Source organism: Condylura cristata, unplaced genomic scaffold (genome assembly GCF_000260355.1).
Source record: "Condylura cristata isolate star-nosed mole 26May11 unplaced genomic scaffold, ConCri1.0 scaffold00020, whole genome shotgun sequence".
Classification (NCBI taxonomy): Eukaryota; Metazoa; Chordata; class Mammalia; order Eulipotyphla; family Talpidae; genus Condylura; species Condylura cristata.
In genome coordinates, this window is record NW_004567121.1 from 33,277,244 (window position 1) to 33,298,867 (window position 21,624).

The 21,624-nt window shown below is 36.1% G+C and overlaps 1 protein-coding gene across 2 annotated transcripts in view; it reads left to right on the forward strand.

Annotated features, from left to right (window-relative positions):
• The window catches only part of SMC6 (structural maintenance of chromosomes 6), a 46,558-nt gene that overhangs the window by 14,580 nt on the left and 10,354 nt on the right, over positions 1–21,624 (forward strand). For both annotated transcript variants that reach the window (XM_012727640.1, XM_004686427.2), the window contains 18 exons: positions 707–843; positions 1,395–1,456; positions 2,500–2,580; positions 3,345–3,446; positions 4,022–4,141; positions 4,238–4,336; positions 6,131–6,277; positions 6,488–6,576; positions 6,747–6,911; positions 7,278–7,456; positions 8,502–8,703; positions 9,676–9,790; positions 11,738–11,898; positions 14,398–14,533; positions 15,794–15,874; positions 16,987–17,157; positions 19,663–19,800; positions 20,783–20,928. In XM_012727640.1, coding sequence (XP_012583094.1) covers positions 707–843; positions 1,395–1,456; positions 2,500–2,580; positions 3,345–3,446; positions 4,022–4,141; positions 4,238–4,336; positions 6,131–6,277; positions 6,488–6,576; positions 6,747–6,911; positions 7,278–7,456; positions 8,502–8,703; positions 9,676–9,790; positions 11,738–11,898; positions 14,398–14,533; positions 15,794–15,874; positions 16,987–17,157; positions 19,663–19,800; positions 20,783–20,928 — 2,331 coding nt within the window. The remainder of the gene's footprint in view (positions 1–706; positions 844–1,394; positions 1,457–2,499; positions 2,581–3,344; positions 3,447–4,021; positions 4,142–4,237; positions 4,337–6,130; positions 6,278–6,487; positions 6,577–6,746; positions 6,912–7,277; positions 7,457–8,501; positions 8,704–9,675; positions 9,791–11,737; positions 11,899–14,397; positions 14,534–15,793; positions 15,875–16,986; positions 17,158–19,662; positions 19,801–20,782; positions 20,929–21,624) is intronic.

Here is a 21,624-nt window from a genome sequence, read left to right on the forward strand (position 1 = left end):
ATATTATTATTTTGCTGTAATTTCTCCCTTCTTAAGTACCTGCTGTCAGCATGATGCTTCATTACAGGATTCAGAGTAGCCAGGCAGTGTGCCATGATTGCCTCTTACAGTAAAGTGTGTGACCCACATAACCCAGCACAACCAAAACTTAAGTGAGTTTTGTGTAAATGTAGCATGTCTATTACAGATAGAATATCAGGGTTTTTTTTATTATTATTATTAAAGATTATTTATTTATGCATACAGAACTGAGGTAAGGCCAGAGGCACAGGGGTGGTGAGAGGACTCACCAGAGACAGAGTGGGGAGCAGAACAGGCTGACTGATGAAGTACACTGCTGAGGGGAGCAGCGGGAGGGTCAGGAGAGGTCTGCCACACCATGTGGGTCACCTCCAGAGTGGGGATCGAATTCATGCTGAAGTGGCTTTAGCTTCTTAGTGCTGTACTTTAAACCTCTGTGCCACCAGGGAGGGCCCTAGTCAGGGTTTTTTTTTTTTGTTTTTTTTTTAATAAAAACTTTTATTATCTTTTTCCCAGATATGACGATCTTTAACATTATTCTTTAGTGACCAATCAGCCATTAACTTCTTGTATAATACTAATTTCCAGATGAATTAACCAAATACTTGAAGGTTATCAACACTGTAATAACACCGAGTAAGTGCACTGTTCCTTCATTTGACGTAGCTTGACCTTGTCATTTTAGCTCTGCAGATATCTCAATAACATTAAGGAACAGGGGAGATGATGCCTATCGGGCAAATGTGTATGGTGACTCCATAGTTGTGCAACAACACATCAGCATGGATGGAAGTCGATCTTACAAACTAAAAAGTCAAACAGGTTTGCTATGAATTTCTTTCCATTTCGTATAAAGTATTAGTAAAAATCCTGTTAAATGGAGTTAAGTGATTATGCTGATAATCGCTGAAAGGACGGTACGTCTTCTCTTGCAACCTCTTATATTTGGTTGGATGCAAATAGGTGTACATGCAGATTTATGCAGACATGCAGAGTGTACATTGGTACACACATGGGGTGGTTTTACTGCGGGACATTCTACAATAAAACCGTGATTACCAAAAAGTGGGTCTAACACCTGGGAAGAGGTAGTTAGCAAAAGTTGGAAAAGCACAGAAAGGAAGAGGAGGTGAATGGGAGAATTTACTGAAGAGAGAGATGAAAGGGAGAAGAAAATTGCACCTGTGTGCTGCTCTCCTCTGTCCCTGGTGGTGATTAGTCTGTCATCCCGTCCTCAGAGGGTGTCTCAGTGCTGCCTTTCTTGATGACAATGAGACAATGAAATGCGATCAGTACTTATAAGTAATTGCTCCTTTTCTTCTGTAGTACTGTCCTAGAAACAATCTGGTCATTTTATGTTTCTTATAAACTAGGCACCGTGGTTTCTACTAGGAAAGAAGAACTGATTGCGATTCTTGATCATTTTAACATACAGGTAATTGCTAAATGCGTTTCAGGCTGATGAATGAAACCATTTGTTGTGTGTGCGTGTAATTTCATTTGTGCTGTGTAAAGAATTAAAATGGCCCTGAGTGAATTGACCACAGAAAGAATATAATTTTTGTTAGAGATGTTCCTTAAAACTTAGTAATTCAGCAGTCATTTTCAGTATATAACTCTTTAACTCAATAGAGTGGTCAGTCAGACGCACTAAGTGTGTACTGGCAGTGCCAGGGTTTATGTTAATGAAGTCTTTAAGTTTTACTGTTTGTTTTCCTAGTCAGAGTAGCATAGCATTATAGTTAACCTAAACTCAGTGGTTGGGTTCTTGCAGAAAGGAAATTGATTCTGGAAGGATAAAGCACATCTTTATGTATTTCCAAGGTACTGACTATACCTATAGAGGACTAGGGTTAAGCTCTTCCCACAAAGATTTTAACTGAATAATTGGAAATACAGTACACCTGTATCAGTAGCCAGGCATTGTCATTAGAGATCATCTAATCCAGGCTCTTTATTTCCATCTGTTTTGTAATTACTTCATGAAGAAGAAACAAATGGGAAATAAAGAGAAATGCTGTAGGAAAAAATGAATGGTATTTGTAATTATAATTTAGAAACAACCAGGCTGGACTTCTAGATTAGATGGTGAAACTATCTTGCCCAAAGCTACATAGCATAGAGACAGTACAGCCAAGAAGCTCAGTCAGCTGACTCCCTGGCGGGGGTTTTCTTCAGCTCTGTTGTCTGCTGGTACCAGCTGCATAGGGGTGCTTTGTGCTGGTGCCTCCATGTAATGGCAGGATCTTTAGTTTCGACTATAGTTGTTTATTTTAATATCATGAAGTAGTGAAGCATTTTTTTCTACATTAGGATAATTAATTTCTCTCAATTTACCCCTAATGCTTTAACATTTGGCTAATACTTAGGCCTCTTGATGTCACTCCTAGGTCAGTTTGTAATGTGTATTTTTGTTCATTTCTTTTTGAAGCACTAAAGTGAAATATTTTTAATTAACCTTTTTTTTGTTTTTTTCAGGTGGATAATCCAGTTTCTGTTTTAACACAAGAGATGAGCAAACAGTTCTTGCAGTCTAAAAATGAGGGCGACAAGTACAAAGTAAATATAAATTTATCCCAGAAGAACACATTTATAGATGAGCATATATCTACCTAGCAACATTATTGTTGCTCACAAAGTAAATATTGGGTGCTTTTCAAGACACCTATTTGTGAAAAATAACAGTAAGAATTAATTTAAGAAACTATTAAGTAAGATAATTGTCTTGGTAAATCTTTACTTTCACATTTTGCTTTAAAGTTTTTGGAGATAATAGATTATTATTTTCCAGAAATTAATTTTTCAAGAAATACAAAGCTACAAGGGAATGATTGGCCATACATACTCAGTAATGCTTAAGCCTTAAATTAGTTAAAACTTAGAAAGCAAACAAAGTATTCACCTATAGCTAAAACTTAACTACAATTTTTTTATTGTGTTTTAGTGTTTACCATTTTAAAAATTCAAGATGTACAGAGATCAAGGATCTGGGTGTTTTCTGTTTTTGTATTTGCTTAAAGAATGGAAGAATTAGTAAAAATTTCAAAGTAGCATATTGTTACACCAAACACATTTTGATGTGTTCTCTTTCCTTGGGGTTTCAGAGCTTTTGCAAAGGAAAGTGAAGATGTGAACTTAGCCAGGTAGCTAAATTTGGGGGCTGAAATAAGATAGTTCTTTTGTTTTGATATGTACTATTTTGAGTATGTCTTTAATGTCTTTTTACATAGTTGCTCTGTATTTGGAGATCAAATTCTTTGTATTTTCATTGTTCTGTGCAAGTTTACAAATTCTTAATTCTGTTTCCCCTGTTGTTGATACAGTTCTTCATGAAAGCAACTCAACTCGAACAAATGAAGGAAGACTATTCATACATTATGGAAACAAAAGAAAGAACAAAAGAGCAGATTAATCAAGGAGAAGAGGTTTGCCAATATTTTTCAGATTCCTATATGTAGAATATAAGTCTACTTACAGTGTAGGATATTAAGCAACTCCAGAAGCTGTTCTCGTCATTAGATTTCATATTCATTTGGTGGTCTTGTTTATTATTAAGAGAGAATTTAGATTAAAAAAATGTTGCTTAAATTTGAATTTTGAAAATAAATTCCTCTTGAACCTGAACCATTGTCTTTGGAATGTGTTCTTGGTGTTCTTCGCCCAGGACAGACTAGCCTGTCTTATCAGATATGGAAATGAGAGAAATAAGAAACTGAATTTTGGAATTTGTTTGAAGTTGTATAGTCTTGAACTGTTATTTACATTGATCTTTATGTAAAGAGTGTTTGGCCATTTTCATAGTGCAGAAATTAGTAATGTCATTTTACCTAGTAAAAGTATGTCAGAAGCAAAAATTTTTTTCTCACTTTAAAGAGGTCATTTTCTAGCAAATCTTTTATAGTGCTTTTATTAGGCAATGTATTCAAAAGAAATATACTGGTAAAAAGTGTGCTTTTTCAATGTTGGTAAATGTTGGTCTTTTTTTTTTTTTTTTTTTAAGCGACTTACTGAACTCAAGCGCCAGTGTTTGGAAAAAGAAGAACGATTTCAAAGCATTGCCGGTCTAAGTACAATGAAGACTAATTTAGAATACCTGAAACATGAAATGGCTTGGGCGGTGGTAACTCTCACTTAATTACTTATGTGCATATAGTGATACAGTATGTGTTTGGTTACAGTTAGTCTCTTATATGTGATTTGGCCTATAATTTTTTAGGTCAATGAAATTGAAAAGCAATTGAATGCTATCAGAGATAATATCAAAATTGGAGAAGAGCGTGCTGCTAGGCTTGACAGGAAAATGGAAGAACAGCAGGTAATGGCAGTTTTTTTTTTTTATGGAAGTTTTTTAATGCAGATTTATTTTATTTAATCTTGAGATTACTGGTATTAGTCTTATTTGTGGTTTTCAGCAATAGCAATTTCAACCTTAACTACACTTGTGTTACTCCATTGATGCTCACCTAAGGGACTGTGGTGACCTTTGTCTTCTAAGAAGGGTATTGTAGAAGGCTGACCGCAGCCTGAGCGAGATGTGGTAGGTCCATACAGGTAGACAGTGGTACTTTGTTGCCCAGTAGAGATGTGAGAGCAGAAGGCTTCTACTCTTGGCTTCATGAAGAATTGGAAAGTTAAGAGGGCTGAGGAACCATAGTCAGTTATAACTAAGTTGCACGAGTGTGTAGAACTGAGCACAGTGCTCAGACATCGCTGTAGGACTTCCAGGGAACTGAGATTTGAAGCCCAGAACCGGAGCACATATGAGATAAACTATTAAGTCTGTTAGGGTTCATTTCATCCTCAGATTTAAAAGAGCCTAGGTAGAAACTGCTATTTAAGAAGTAAAAAAGTCAGGAGTCTTCCGCCTAGGCCTAGAGTAGAAGTGGATGGAGTGGTCAACAAAGGCAGTAAATCTCTGTTGGAACCTTTACCATGTCATTTAAAACAGCTTTATTGAGGCGTAATTCAAATGACATGCATTTCGCCCATTTAAAATTGACATCCCAGCGCATTAAAGCACAGCACTGTGAAGCTGTCGCAGCCACTGCAGCACAAGTTTGATTCCTGGCCAGGAGGTGACCCACACAGTGCGGCAGACCTCTCCTGACCCACCCACTGCTCCCCTCAGCAGTGGACTTCGTGGATCTGCCTGTTCTGCTCCCCACTCTGTCTCTGGTGAATCCTCTCACCGCCCCTGCACCTCTGGCCTGTATGCCAGTTATATATATATAAATAAATAAATCTTTATAAAATAAAATGAACAATTCAGGGTTGACAAATTGGGTAAAAGGAGTCGATATTTTGGTTTTGGTGGAAACTAGTCTTTTGGTAGTGACCAAAATGTAATATTCCAGGTTTTGATTACTGAGCTATTTGTGGTTTATTTAACTTAGGAGTTTTGGGTCCCAAGCTTGGTTGTCATACCTTGAATTTTCCTTTCTTGCCTCTTCCCACCAAAGACTGTTTCTCCTTTTAAGGTTTATGACATAAGTCTATCAATGGTATAGATGTATATGTAAAAACTAACAGCAATGATTCAGCATACCTTTATTTAGGCGATCTCTGGTTTTTTTACTCCCTCTTCAGGTAACCTGTGGAAGTTCAGCTGCATCCACCTCTCACCTCAAATTTTCACTTCAAAAACAATAAGCATGTCTTTCCATCTACCTCTAGTATCTTTGTCCTAATTTTTTTCTAGAACATTTTGATTTATCTTTTAGTCTCACCTTGAATCTTACTTTTCCTTTGAAAGCTTTTCTGTTTTCTGGCAGACATAGACTTATAAATAGGTAGATGTTAGCAGAGCATTATTAGATACAAACTACTACCAGTTTGTGTGAATGTTTCTCAACTAATTGCACTTATCTCCCTTTAATTGTTACTTGAATACAGTTGTTCGAGTATCTTCGTATTACTAGAAGATAACACCTTTGTTGAATAAATAAATGTTGAATTAAATTACAGTATTTTCTAAAATTCTGTTTGCTTATTTAATGTCTTAAACTTACTTAGGGTGAAATTAAGTTTGTTTTGGGGATGTGAATGCTCTAACTTTTTTATGCCTATTAAAAATAAACTAACATTCCAATTTTTTTTTTTTTCCTTAAAGGTTCGACTGAATGATGCAGAAAAAAAGTACAAAGACATTCAGGATAAACTTGAAAAGATCAGCGAAGAGACAAGCGCCCGCGCGCCCGAATGCCTGGCGCTTAAAGCAGACGTGACGGCCAAGAAGAGGACCTACAATGACGCTGAGGTGCGGGCGTCCCGGCCTCGGGCGCGGTGAACGCTGTTTGTAAACGCAGAGCTCTGTGACTGAGAGGACTCTGCACTGCCTCTGGCTTCCAGAAGTGGCATGGCTTCTCGTGTCCGTTTGTGCACTTTACTTTAATGTGTGTGTCTGCATCAGTGGGCTTGATGGTTTTTTTTTTTCTTCGTCTAACTAAAGTGTGTAATTTTTTGTTAGGTTATATATAACCGTTCCTTGAATGAGTACAGAGCTTTAAAGAAAGATGATGAACAGCTTTGCAAAAGGATTGAAGAACTAAAAAAAAGGTAACGTCCATACTTGGCAGTTTTCAGGGTGACTTCATTTCATGATTAAGTAACCCCAGTGAAATAATAGACTGTTACATTTTCTGTGTTATTGACAAAGGGATTTCTGCTTCATGCTTTTCAGATAGTAAGTTTTTTATTTAACTTTTTATGTTCTTATTTGCTGTTAGCACTGATCAATCTTTGGAACCCGAACGATTGGAAAGGCAAAAAAAAATATGTTGGTTAAAAGAGAGAGTAAAGGCCTTGCAAGATCAAGAAAGCTCTGTCAACCAAGAGATTGAACAGTTTCAGCAAGCCATAGAAAAGGACAAGGAAGAGCATACCAGGATTAGGTGTGTTTCGCCATTTTGAGAACTTTTTTCAGTTATTTGAAAATTATGTAGTTCTTTACCTTCAGAGAGAAAATGAGACTTTGTTTCTTCTGCAGAGTAAGGGACCTTTAAAAATCACTCTCTAAAGACCCCTTATCATTGCAGAGTTGAGCAGTCTCTGGGATTCTGTTCCTCCTCACTGTTGCATCTTTTTTTCCACTCTGAGTTTTGAGGGACTTCTGTTTTTCTCTAGTAACGCAAATATTTTAAATAAAGAAATCTGGTTTTTACATTAGCTGGTCACTTGTTGATTTGCAGGTATTGGGAGAAAGGCTGGATATTTGTATAGCTATCACATCTGTACTATTTTACACTTTCATTTTTTAGGAGAGAAGAGTCAGATGTGAAGGATACACTGAGCTATCATCAGAGGCAGCTGAAGGAACTGAAAGATACTAAAAGTGATCGACTTAAAAGATTTGGCCTGAATGTTCCAGCTCTTCTTGAAGCAATAGATAATGCTTACAGACGTGGGCGTTTTACCCATAAACCTGTAGGCCCTTTAGGTATTTATTACAGTTTATGTATAATAAACACTGGAAATGAGTTTATTTTCAGGAAGGGGTCCATTGGCTTCGGTTTTAAAACAATGATCAACTAGCTGTGTAGTTATATGTGGACTTTAATTTGTACATAATTTAACAAAAAGTTATAAAAACACTTTAAATTTTATGATTTTTCCATTTTTTTCAAAGTATAATGGAATAAAGTCAGTATACAAAAAGGAAAAGTAATTAAAAAGTTGAATAATCTAAGTCTAATTTTTTTCCTGAATAGATGACTAAATGAGTGAACTAATTTGAATAAATTGATTAATAGGAAAATCTGATGACCTCAAGTTATAATCAGAGTAACATTCACCACCTGATTTTTGTGTTATGTTTATAAATGACTTTCTTATGACTTTCTTAGTTTTTCTTTCATTTGGGCAAGGGTATTTCTAAGTTCTCTTCAAAGTGTAAAATCTGGAGTCATTTACATGAGAATTTTAAGAGATGAGTTGATGCCTTTCTTCCCGTCTTTCCCCTTCCAGCTATCTCTAGTTCTGTGGTCATAGCTGAAAATGACACTAATGTGTTTTGTGATCAATACACTGTTGCTATGTTGCATGCTCTAGAGTAATGTGTCTTTGTTTTAATGATACATGCCTCTGTATCATGTCAATGAATGAGGCAGTTTTTCACCTTTAAATCTAAAATCTCAATATTATTTGGTTCTAGAGAAGATAATGAAGAAGCTTTACATCCTTGGCTTATTTTTCCAAACACCATTCACAGGTTGGAGTGGTAGAAACTTACATAGAAAGATCACTGTTAACTTATATTTCAGTAAGATAGGTTTTTCATAGGATTTGGTGAACTTCAGTGCGGAGCACCAGTGAATATGTTGAGATTTCACACTCAGTTAAAGAAGATCTATAATATCATCCAAGCTGTTTTGTATGAAAATATTTTGAAGTTACTAGGGAACTGTTATAAGGAGATTGTTACATTAATATTTCAAGATAAGTAACAATTTATGGGCCTTTTCATTAAAAATTTTCCCATTCAGGAGCTTGTATTCATCTTCGGGATCCTGAGCTTGCTTTGGCTATTGAGTCTTGCTTAAAAGGACTTCTGCAAGCCTACTGGTGCCATAACCATGCTGATGAGCGGGTTCTTCAGGAACTGATGAAGAGGTTTTACTCCCCAGGGACAAGACCGCAGATAATAGTCTCTGAGTTCCGGAGTGAGGTGTATGATGTAAGACACAGGTACGGCAACAGTGATTAAATACTGTTTCTAGTTTTGCTCAGTCACTTGCAAGTTCATAATTGAAACGGTTTGGTGGTAACATTAACACTGCTAATTTGTAAAATGTCATCAAGGTGCTTTAATTTAGTTAGGCCAGTGGACAAATAGCTGAATAAGGGACACTTCAGCCCTCCCAGTCCTTACAGGAGGTTTGTGATGAGGGGGCCGTACAAGGCAGATCCGCTGGCAAGGGAATTATGCGGACCCCGCCATGCAGGGAGTGTGGCCCTAAGTCTCATCTTGCGCTGCCCTGTGCCCGTTCTCCTGCCCGGGGCTGCTGCACCCTGCCCCTGCCCGGGCTGCCATGCTCCCATGGACCACCTGCTGGCATGCGCACTCACAGCAGTTTCCCACCACACCCTCCTCCTCTTAACTCCAGCTCCCTTCAGTCCTGTTTCACTGACTGCTGAAACAGGAGTTTCCAGAGCACCCTCCCCTGGTTTTTGTACTTCCTGTTGAGCTCTGTCATAAAGTTAATGACCCCATTTTTCCATTTCCTTTTATAGGAAAAACGTTTCACAAGAGTCATCTATTTCTGATTTTCTCTCCCTCCCTTTTTTCTTGCCCCAGTCAAGCTTTAATAACTTCATCACATGCCGACATAGCTCCTGTGAACGTGCCAGCAACCTTGCTTTGCTTGGTTCTGTGGTCAGTCCAGACCACATTTGATACATTGACATAGTTGGTCCTTTCATTCTTTCTGAAGTACTAGCTTATTTAATTCCATGACAGCATGTTGATGGTATGCGTAGAAAGCACCTCACGGATGGTATTATGTAGCTGCTTGCCAGGTAATAAACTGATTACAGACAGGTGTTCAAGTGTTCTCAGCTAGTTCCACTGTCTTAATATGTTTACAACCTATTTGCTCATTGAAAGTCTATGCAATTAGAATTTGAGAAGTTGATCCTTATTTCATGTTTCTCTTACAGAGCTGCTTATCACCCAGAGTTTCCAACAGTTCTCACAGCTTTAGACATAGACAACGCAGTTGTTGCAAATAGCCTCATTGACATGCGAAGCATAGAGACAGTGCTCCTAATCAAGGTAAGACCAAATGTTCACTGTGTTTTTGCAATTTTTAAATTTTCAAGACTGAAGGTTATCTGAATACCTGTTCCTTCTCTGTTGTAGAGTTCCTGTTATGTTTCACTATTGTACTTTTACTTTGTTAGGGTATCTGTAGTTTAATAGAGAACTGGTTGCTTCTATATACTTCCTTTAAAATATTTTGCTCTTAAAATAATTTCACATGTGTATTATTCTTCTGCTGCATAGTGGTTTGACTTTTTTTGTTCTTGATTTATTGCCAAATTCATTTTTACAGATAAGTTACTCAGTTTTTAAACAAGTACTTTACTTGGTATTTTATTCATTAATTTTCTTAAGCCTTTGAGTCTACAGAATAAATTAGTTTACTTTTTACTTGCATATATATTTCTGTGTACTTGTTACATTCAATCACATTTCACCTATTGGCATAAATTTGCTGAGGGCAGGCCCTCCCTGGTGGCTCAGCGGGTTAAAGCACAGCGTTGAGAAGCTAAAGCCACTTCAGCATGAGTTCGATCCCTGGCCGGGAGCTGATCCACATAGTGCAGCAGACCTCTCCTGACTCGCCCGCGGCTCCCCTCAGCAGTGTACATCATCATTCGGCCTGTTCTGCTCCCCACTCTGTCTCCGGTGAATCCTCTCACTGCCCCTGCACCTCTGGCCTGTACCCCAGCTCTGTATGCATAAATAAGTAAATCTTTAAAATAAAAAACTTGCTGAGGGCAAAAAAATTCAAACAATAATCAAGACAAACACTACAGTGTTTGTTCTCACTGATAGAAACAGAAGTTTCAGTGGTGTGAGCAGTCCAGCAGTGATTGAGTGTGTGTGTGTGTGTGTGTTGCAGGTTTAATTTGTACTTTTTTGTGGGATTGGCTCTTTAATATTTTTAGAAGAATTCTTGGAAGTTATGAAGTCTTCTGGTCAAGGTCTCCCCAAGGAGAGGTTGACTAGACTTCAGTTATACCTAATTCTTTTTATTTCTTCTGTGGCTTAAATATTCCTGGACTTTCCCTCCATGATTGAGTTATACTGGCCTTTTACTGGACATTTCTTTGTACTTCTTCTTAAGGTGTAAAAGTCATATAGAAAAATAAACTAGAGTTATGAACTGGGGTAAAGTAAATATACTTTTTTAATTTATTTTTTAAACTAATAGTTTATTTTTACATCATTTTGTGCCTTTTCCCATCTCAGTTGCAGTCCCCGTGGGATTCCCATCACTAAATCACCTGTGTGCCAACACCACAGACAACCCCCCCCACCTCCCCTCCCCCCACCCCTGGTCCTTTATGCTCCTGCTATGAGTGAAACTATCTGGTATTTTCCTTTTCTTAAACAGTAAATATTTGCCCTTTTTAAAGGATTTATTTATTTTATGTTTATAGAACTGGGGTATAGAGCAGAGGTGTGGTGGGTGAAAGGATTTCACCAGAGACAGAGTGGAGAGCAGAACAGGCTGACTGACAAAGTACACTGCTGAGGGGAGCAGTGAGCGGATCAGAAGAGTTCTGCTGAGCCATGTGGGTCACCTCCAGAGCTGGGGATTGAACTCCTGCCGCAGTGGCTTTGGAGAGCTTCATAACGCAGTGCTTTAACTCTTTGCGCTATCAGGGAGAGCCCATAATATTTATTTTTAAAGTACATTTGAAAATGTAATTTAAATTGTTTGTAATCTTAAATAGATGTCAGTATTACAATTTCAAAGTAAAATGTATCATTTTGTCAAAGAAAAGTTACTCTGCTTTAAAGATTCATTAGTTTTAATTGTTTGAATCTTAAGCATGGTCTTGAAACTTTTACTTCATGGGATTTTTTTCATATGAAAGTTTAAATAAAAACACTTTACTCATAAAATAAATATAAGTAATACCTTGAAATTGTGGCATCAGAAATGCTTTGGAATAACTGGAAAAATACATTTTCCATCTGTTCTCTTAGAGTAACTCTGTCGCTCGTACAGTAATGCAGTCCCAGAGGCCGCCCAGAAACTGTAGAGAAGCTTTTACTGCTGATGGTGATCAGGTATTTGCAGGACGTTACTATTCATCTGAAAATACAAGACCTAAATTCCTGAGCAGAGATGTGGATTCTGAAATAAGGTTGGTGTCCAGGCTGACCTTACTATGTTGGTCCACTTTTCTCTGAGGGCAGTCCCTTTCATGCTACTTTATCAGTAGTTTCCATGAAGAATTGTGAATAAACTGAGTGTAGAATTCTAGGTTGGCTCACGTTGACAACCATGTTCTGGTCGTCTTTGTCAGTGCTGACTTGCCTGTTGTCTACTGCCTGTCCACGAAGATAGAGAGTTTAAGTAAATGTAAATCAGCAATACCACTTTTTTCATTATTTAGCTTTGCTGATTTTGCTCAGCAAAGAAACAAGTGTACTGGTTTGTATTCTGGCACAAGGTTGTGTGGGGCTCTGAATGGCACTGTGAGTTCACCTTTTCTAGAAAGATGAGTCAGTACAATTATTAGACTGTTCGAAAATCATGATGCATTTTTGCATAGAAAAACTACGTCATGACTCCTACAACAACCCAGTAGGATACAGATGCAGGAAAATAATCTGGAGCAGACAGCTTAAGAGGCGAAAAACTAGTAAGTACAATAAAGATTCAGAAACATGCAAAAGAATTTTTGATACCAAAAAAAAACATCATTTCCTAGCCAAACAAATTACGTTGATGAGTTGATGGGTTGAAACTGAATTAGTTACTTATATGCTCTTAAGAATAAGTACTTGGAACTTAAATGAAAGAAATATGCTGGAAAATTGAGTAAATGTAAGTGTTCTAAATGACATGTAAGAGAATAATTTTGTTGAAATAGATTTAGATAATACTGGTTATTTTTGTGATTGTGAGTGGAGCATAAAGGAAAATAAATATGGGGGATATCAGAAGTTTCATCAAACTTAGAATGGAAAAACGTTGACTGACCAGCAGATCAGTGTAGTGACATAACTCTTGAGTGGCTCTGAATCTCAGACGGGGTGGGTGACAGCCCATGAATGTTGGAGTGTACCTGTATAAAAGGGACACATATAGTGACACATTTTGTGTATTGCACCATGACGTTGAATTAGGCTTTCCTGGGTCTCAACTGGGAGGACTGAGTCACATGATAGTCGAGTGAGCGCACGTGCTGACATCTGACCATTGTCATGGTGGGTGTGTCGCTCTGCAGTGCACACTTTTTCTTTCGGCAACACTGCCTTGTGGGCGTTTGTATTCCGAGCCTTTAAAAAGTGGGATGTTTTGGGGGAAGGGGGTAAGTATATCAGCAGTAGCAAATCACAATCACTGATTCTAGCCTGTTAGCAGTAGGAGTTCAGATCTTGGGTTTGTTATGGATTATTTAACTTCCTTTTTAGGTAGTGGGCAAAAGTTTGTTGTAAAAGCCCGGTTAATACTGGATTTTAAAAGCTGTTCCCATGCTGATATACTTTACTGATTGAAAATATCCCACTTTCTCATGACATTTACATGACTTTTGTGACATTTGCTTTGACCCGAATGAATATGATAGTTATCTGATATTTGGGAATTAAAAAAATTCTTTAGTGCTTTTTATCAAAATACAGAAATTATAAATTTTAAAACAAAAGCAGATCATAATCCCATAGTCGCTGATGACAATTAAAATAATTACAAGTATAGGTGCATGTGATGAGAACATTCTAGCAGTGCAGAATGATATACAATGAAGAGTGAAATTCATTGCCCTTCTCCTTCTTTCAAAAGTAAAGTAATAGTTTATCACTTCATACATATTTCCAGAACACTTGATATGCTTATGTATATATGACTTTTAAAATTAAGGTATAATTCACACGCCATAAGATTTACACTATTTTAATGTGGACAGTTTAGAGATTTGTTATATTCACTAGGTATTGCAGCCATCAACATTACTCAATTCCAGACATTTTTATCCCCCAAGAAGGAAAGCCTGTTCAGCCCAGCCCACTGGCAGGGAGGTCACTACTCTGAGACAGCTGCCTCTGCCGCATTAGGCCCTGTACAGCTTTGGCATCTGCTTCCTTTCGCCCTCGCCCTCCTCCTGGTCTTCCCCTCTTCCTTCATTTCACCCACGAGTGTGGTATGTATTTACTGCTGGATTCTCTGTTCTCACCACTCCGTGGCTCTCTCTGTGTCTTTCCATCCTGCCTTGTTGGTTCAGATGATGGACACTAGAGGACACAGGTCATTGGCCACTTCTGTAAACTCATTCTTCACTCTCCACAGTGCTGCAGGCAGATGGTACGGTGTCCTGTTCACACTGTAATGTTGTGGGTTTTTTCCTGACTTCTTTTTGTTGTTACTTGAGCCCTTCAGGTCATAATTCTGTTTCTCTCTCTGCTTGTTACTGTGCACAAATGAAACTTGGCTCCAGTTGAGGAGATGACTTTTGAGAGCACTGTATTTTCATGTTCTTAATTAATAATCTGGTAGGAGTACCAGAATAGGCACTGATTTACCTGAGTAGGGTTTTGCAAATAAGTTATTACAAATAAACCTTTCTTTGTAAAGATCTAAAATATTTGTAATATTGAGTAGACTTAAATTATTTTTTAATCCTCTTTTCTCTGTAAAGTGAATTGGAGAATGAGGTTGAAAATAAGAAAGCCCAGATAGTAAACCTGCAACAACATATGTCTGCCCTTGAAAAGGATATTAAACGCAATGAAGAATTTCTTAAGAGGTGCCAACTACATTTTAAAGAGTTAAAGGTAAAAAAAAAAAAATCACTTTGCTTTTCTCAACTTATCACTTCCAGCTTAATTTAAGATCCTACCATTCATTGAGTTAGAATTCTCAAATTTGTTGAACTCAAATCAAGCTCTTCATCTATAATCATAAAAAGAGCTTTCATTTATGTAGATTATATCAGTGTTTACATTATTAAAATTAAAACAAACTTTAATACTAAAATAGTAAACTCATGATGGTAACATTTTTATGAAAAATTACTGTATTTTTCAAAGCCAGAATGATTTAAGGATGAACTGGACATTTGTTTTTATAAATAGTATCTAGTAACTTTCATTTATGTGGGTTACATCTATCTATACTATTAAAATATTTTAATTAAGAGTGTTTATTTACTTTAAAATAAAAAACTCATGTCAGCATAAATACAATTTGAAAAATTATACTGAATTTTGAAAATGAAAAAATCATTTTGAAAACCAAAAATGTCTAGTGAGAAGGTTGACATTTCTATAAATATCTAATGACTTCATCTGTCTATATTTACATGAACATGAAAACAAGCAGCACTTCCGGCATGCCTCTCTCTCCCTTTGCTAATAAACTTGTCATTTTAAAATGTAAAAAACAGACCGGACATTTCAGAATATTGTCAAATAATAAACTTACTATGTATTTACATGAATAACATTTTAATGAAAACATTTTCAAAAGCCAAAATCTTCAGTGAGAAGATTTATATTTTATATATGTGTAACTATCTATTAAAAATTTAACTCTTGCCATATAAGCTGCTACAGTCAGTGTTATGGTGATACATACCCATCAAGAGTCTTAACCTTCCTATATGCTCATTTGCAGTGGTGGGTAATGTCTTAGTATTATGAAAATAGTTTTGACATCAGGGATCCCTCAAAAGAGTCTCAGCAGACACTGAGAGAGTGATTGGGTTATACTTTGAAAATCCCCGGACTGTAAGTTGAGATGGGTATTTCAGAGAAGTTACTTTCTCTGAATTCAACATTGTCTTCACTTAAAATGCAAAGATGCAGTATTTCATCTGTTTTACATGAGCATGAATTAGCAGGAAGAATGATGTAGCAGATTTTTTGCATAACTGCACTTGATTCTCTTGCTATTACTGTGTCTCGTTCAGTAACTAAAGAAGCCACCTTCAACAAAGCAGAGACTTTTGTGGATGAATACTTTCTTTCCAGGGTTTTTCTTTTAACTTGATTCTTTGCTTTGCTGTTACTAAAATACAAATACTTTTCTTTCAGATGAAAATAAGAAAAAGTATTTCTGAAATTCGGGAACTTGAGAATATAGAAGAACACCAGTCTGTGGATATTGCAACCTTGGTAAGATTCTTTCCTTGAATCTAAATGTCATGTTAAAGGATAAAACTGTCATGTAGGTTGGTGGGACCTTAACCCAGCTTTTTTTTTTTTTTTTTTTAATCCTTTTTCATTGTGGGTAATTTTTATGACTGCTGTCTTTATATAATAGTAGGAAAGAAACTATCTATTGTATGATTTTAGTTTTCTCAATGTTTTATACATACAGCTTGCATGCATGATAATTTATTTTGTCTTCTACTCCATGAAATAAAACTTTATCAAACCTTAGTTGTGCTTCTAAATAAACCATTTAGTATGTTTCTCAGAGAATATCAGTTTAGTGGATATTTTTTAGTCAGTTGTCATCTCTTTTCATCCTTTCCTTTTCTCTCAATGCAACTGAGTAACATACTTGTTACTTTTTTAAACTTTTTTTTTTCTTATGAATTATTTTGGTTTTCCAACCACCTCCTTCACCTCCATCTCCCACAACTAAAACAGTGTTCATGACATTTGGCTTAGCATCTCTGAGTAACAGCAAGGGTTGATAGATCTCAAGTCCTGTACGATGAATACATAATAGGTGTGTAGTCTGCACCAAGCACCATACTAAACCCTCAGTATGTAATAGTGAGCAGCAGGTAAGGGTCCCGCACCGCTGTGGATTTACTCTCATAAGAACTTGTCTTCCTTCTTTTATTAATAACCTTGTTCTCTGTTTATTTGCTGCTTTAATTCTTAGTTACTATACTTACTGTACTTCTTAAAGATACAGACTATTTTTACTTACTCAGCATTTGGCCTGTTGTCTAGCACAAGATATGTATTTATACACAGTATATCTTGAAGGAAAAGGTGAGAGAATTAAAGTAAATTTTTTTTTTGGTATAGCCTTAATAAGCATAAGGCAGTTCAACTTGTCTTCTCAATATCACTCCTTACTTTTTGCCTGTTTTTTCCTACATACTGATTTGCCATTAATGGTATGAGAATGTTCGAGGCTGCTTGTCTTGGATTTGTTTTGCTTATAGCCTATTGTTTCTATTTCTCCGAATTGTTTGTACTTTTATTTTTTTAATTTTATTTAATAACTTATTTTAATTAACTGAATATGCTCTGTAAAATGTTACTAGGAAGATGAAGCGCAAGAGAATAAAATCAAAATGAAAATGGTTGAGAAAAATATGGAACAACAAAAAGAATACATGGAACATCTTAAAGGTTTGAAAGTAGAAGCAGAAAACAAATATGATGCAATTAAGCTGAAAATTAATCAGCTCTCAGAGCAAGCTGACCCACTGAAGGTATTATGTAGTTGTGATCATGTGCTGTGTGTGCTTTGTTTTAATTTTATACCCATAATGTACTCTCTAGATACTACCCCAAAAAAAAACTTAACGATAAATGTAAACCTCCACCATAAAAATGAGATGTGAAGCATTTTTATATTTTTCTCATTAGATCAGTTAAAATCAAACACTTCTGCTGATGTCTTTATGAAAATAAATCGCTGGATAAATTTCCTCAAATCACAGCTTTTAATCACTTTTTATGGGTTTCTTCCCTTCTCGTTTAGAACAGGATAAGGACGTTGTGTCTGTCCATACTGTTTGTGAGTTTTCCTATTCTGTTGTTCCAACTTCCTTCCAATAACCCAAGGGTTAGGTGCTATAAAAGCTTAACTTTAAATAATACCCAGATTCTGTTTATTGGCATAACTGAAATTAATTCTGAATTCAGTTGCCTTTTTATAGCACATACTCTTTAAAACTAAATTTAGGGAAATAAAGTTGTTTAATAATTACACTGTGTAAATTTCTACCTTTGTTTAAAAATATAGCTATCAGTAGCTTATTCTCATTTTTATGAGTAACTCAGTTATTTTCAGAATTTCAATTCTTATTTATGACATTGAGAAATAATAGTGTTTTCAGAGGAGAGAGATATAGTGATTTCATTCTAATGTACCACCAATTTTTAGATGAAAAGTTATTCATTCAAAATGTTACTTTAAAAGCTTAACAGAATTTGCACTGCATATGAACTTAATATTGTTTTAATTTTAAATTGTATTTTCTAAAATGTCCAGAGTAGAGAGACTATGAAAAAAAGTTAGGAGTTGCATAGAAACAGCTTTTCCTTGTTCATGGTGAATTTCCTGACAATTGCTATTCAGACAGCTGGGATTCTTGTCTGCCATTATAACTTAGGGGGCTTATTGTCTCATGTTTGAGAAAAGACTAAAAAATATAAAAGACTGGTAAGTTAATTATGAAGGAAAATATAAAACTTAATTATTAAATTTGTCAGAAGAAAAAGAGAATTAAAGACAGTATTGAGAAAGAGAAAAAATGTTACTGCAGGACATAAGAATTCAAGATTCAAAATTTCCACAATTGCAAAAAATGATAAACTAGGTTTAGAAAGAGTAGCATACTAAATAAAAGTAAATATATAAATACATAGTAATATTGTCAGTAATAGATATGATAGAATTTTGAATTCAGGAATTAGAGTAGTAAAGTTACAACAAAGATAAAAAAATATTAAATGGGTAAAGGACAGGGTAACTTAAAATCAAAATGAGATGTTAAAACAATATAGAAAAAGAAAGTCGGAACCTTAAATAGTTAGCCCAGGCAACTTAAAATTTAAAACAAGAAATGATTACTGTGGTCTCTTCTTTTAGAGACCTCCAGAATAAAGCAACTCCCGGAACTGGGAACCCATAGTTTCAAGAGCAGAACATATGGGCCAAAAGCAGTAGCTCTTCACACTGGCTGCAGATTCTGAAAGCGCAGTTGAGACCTTTAGTAAACGTGCGTGGCAGTGGTCTACTGACCAAGAGGCTTCTCCTTTGCCTGTTCCTCCTGGCCCTCAGTAGCATTGGGCTGAGAGCGTCTGGCTCACACAGCACTGTGATTGCTGAACAGCAGCATCATCGGATGTATTAGTGACTTGTCTAGAGTATTTGGTATGAACTTGTAGTTGTAGAAATCTTGACATAGGGAGTAATTTTCTCATGGAACAGTTTGTGTTGATTAACACTTGCAAAGTTAATATTAGTTACAAAATTAATTTGTGAGGAGAGACTGTAACCTGCACAGAACCAATGTTAAGTTTTTTAATCCCCTTCTATATTTTTTAGCTACAATGCTGTCTTTTTCAAATGATTCATTGCAATATACTTTATCATATTGTAGACTACTTCTATTTTTTTTAAAGTACTTTCAGTTACATTTTATGCCCAAAATTATGGGGTTATACCTCCAAGAATGACTAAATAATCAGTATTAAAATTCTTCTCTTCCCTACACCAACTTTCTTTTTTATCAAGTCACCTTTCTAAATCCAATATCCTCTGTCAGATAACACTGTGAATATTCCAAACCCCCATTGTTTTAATTCTGTTTAGGCCAGTGTGACTTCCCAGAGAACTACCTTGGTCACCAGAATAAAGTTGAAAGCACCATAATATTTGGAGACTTCTTGTAAGCATTTGAATGTTATTGTATGTCTTCTCAATTTGGGAAAAACACCTCACTTCTATGCAGAAACATGCAGACCCGAACACTTAACAGTTTGTCTCTTCAGGCTCCACAGTCCTTCCTTCCTTTAGTAAGTTGTCAGTTAATTTCATACATAGGCTGGTAAGTATTTTAAAAGAAGCATTTTGTTTTGTTTTAACTGTGGTTACTACACCTGAGGGGAGAAATTAGATGCTGTCCAAAAAGTAACAACAACATGAGGCAATAAATAACTTTAAAAAAACAAAACACTTTTCAGCTTATTTTGTTTTACTCAAATAGGATGAATTAAATCTTGCTGATTCTGAAGTGGATAACCAAAAACGAGGGAAGCGGCATTATGAAGAAAAACAAAAAGAACATCTGGACACTTTAAATAAAAAGAAACGAGAACTGGATATGAAAGAAAAAGAACTAGAGGTGAGCCATCGTTTTCCTTTCATTTTTGTTCACATCCCTAGTCATGATTATTAAAGCGCACTTTCCTTAATGTCATGTTTCCAAACATAGACAGGTTGCCTGGTGAATATATATTTTGCAAAGAATAACAGCTGTTTTGGTGAGTCAACAAAGGAAGACGCAGGGACCCTGAGTGTGGAGACTTAAATAGGCGAAGTGGGGAGGATTCCAGGCGGGGCTGCGGCACCCCTGTCTTGCTGCCCCCCTGTCTTGCTGCCCTCTCGGCCGCAGCCCGCTGAGCGCTCCGCTTGGCAGGGGGTTGGCGGCCGCAGCCTGGTCTGCAGAAGAGCTCTGTCCTCTAAGGAACCGGTGGGTCGGCTAGTGTGGGATGCAGCTCCTAGTTCTAGACACCCTTGTAGACAACTGTTAAGCACAAACCGTATTTTTAGCAGAAAATAAATTGACAGCAACATTAGTCTAACTAGCAGAGCTGGGTTCCAACTTTCGTAAATCATAGGAAAGTGATTTAGTCCATCACCTCACCTGTTTTAAGATTTAGATGTGGAATGTTATGAATTTAAAATAAGGGCTATGCATAAAAGGGTCCTTGGTGTTCTAATATTTACAAATATGAGGGGGGTTTTGTTATTTTAATACTAATTAGATTTATAAAGTGCACAGAAAAGCTGTATGTGACCCTAGCACCCGGCTGCCACATGTCACTGCAACTTGAGATTTGTTTCACTAAGACGTTTTGGCGATCTTACAAATGATTAAAGTCGTACACAGTAATGCACTTTTCTCGAAGATTGATAAATGCCTCCAGATACTTGTCAATACAGATATCCAAAAATATCCAGAAATAATGTTGGTGTTGTGTGTGATTAAAATACATTTTTTAAACATAATTGCAAATTTTTACTTTGCATATTTTGGCAAAAGCAGTATAACGAATTTTTACATCAAGAAGAGTTTTAAAGATATCAAACATATGTTATCTTAGGAGAAAATGTCACAAGCAAGACAAATCTGCCCAGAGCGGATAGAAGTAAAAAAATCTGCATCAATTTTGGATAAAGAAATTAATAGATTGAGACAAAAGATACAAGCAGAGCATGCTAGTCATGGAGATCGAGAAGAAATAATGAGGTAAGTGGTCGGTTTTTTATTTCCATACATGTTATCATGAGATAAAAAATGTTTATCGTAAATTTGGAAAAAGGTGGCTATTGCAGATAGGGAAAAGTAAACTAGTCTTATTTTTACATAAATGTTTTTATAACTTGACATGAAAATGATCATCTTAAACGCAAATTATAGCATTTTTTTCGCTCTGTATCAAGGTGAAGAAATGTATACTTATGTCAGTGAGATTTTAATAATTGGATATTTTTCTGTTACTAGTAAAAATGGACATTCCAGTATAGTTAGACCACAGAATCAAAAGCAAGAGAGACTCAAGTTGAATTGTAATTCTGCTGTCTGTCATGTAACAAATTACATAATCTTCTGAAACATCATTTTTTTAAATCTATACAATGGGAATAGTTACCTTTTAGGGTTGTTATGACATCAAATAAGATAGTCCATAGTTAACAGAATAGGGTGATTAGTGTATTCAGTGCTGTGTATCCCATACTATGTTGTTGTTATTAAGAGGTCTTCAGCAAAGCCTTTTAACAACACTTTTAAGAATGAATACCCAGTTAAACTCTTATGTCAAGACACCTCCAGGAACATTAATTTGGTCAAGTAACTGTGTTACGATTTAAAATAGTGCTTAGAAATTATAGTATGTATGTATGTATTATAGTAGTGTAACAGCATACAACTGTAGGTAGGTTA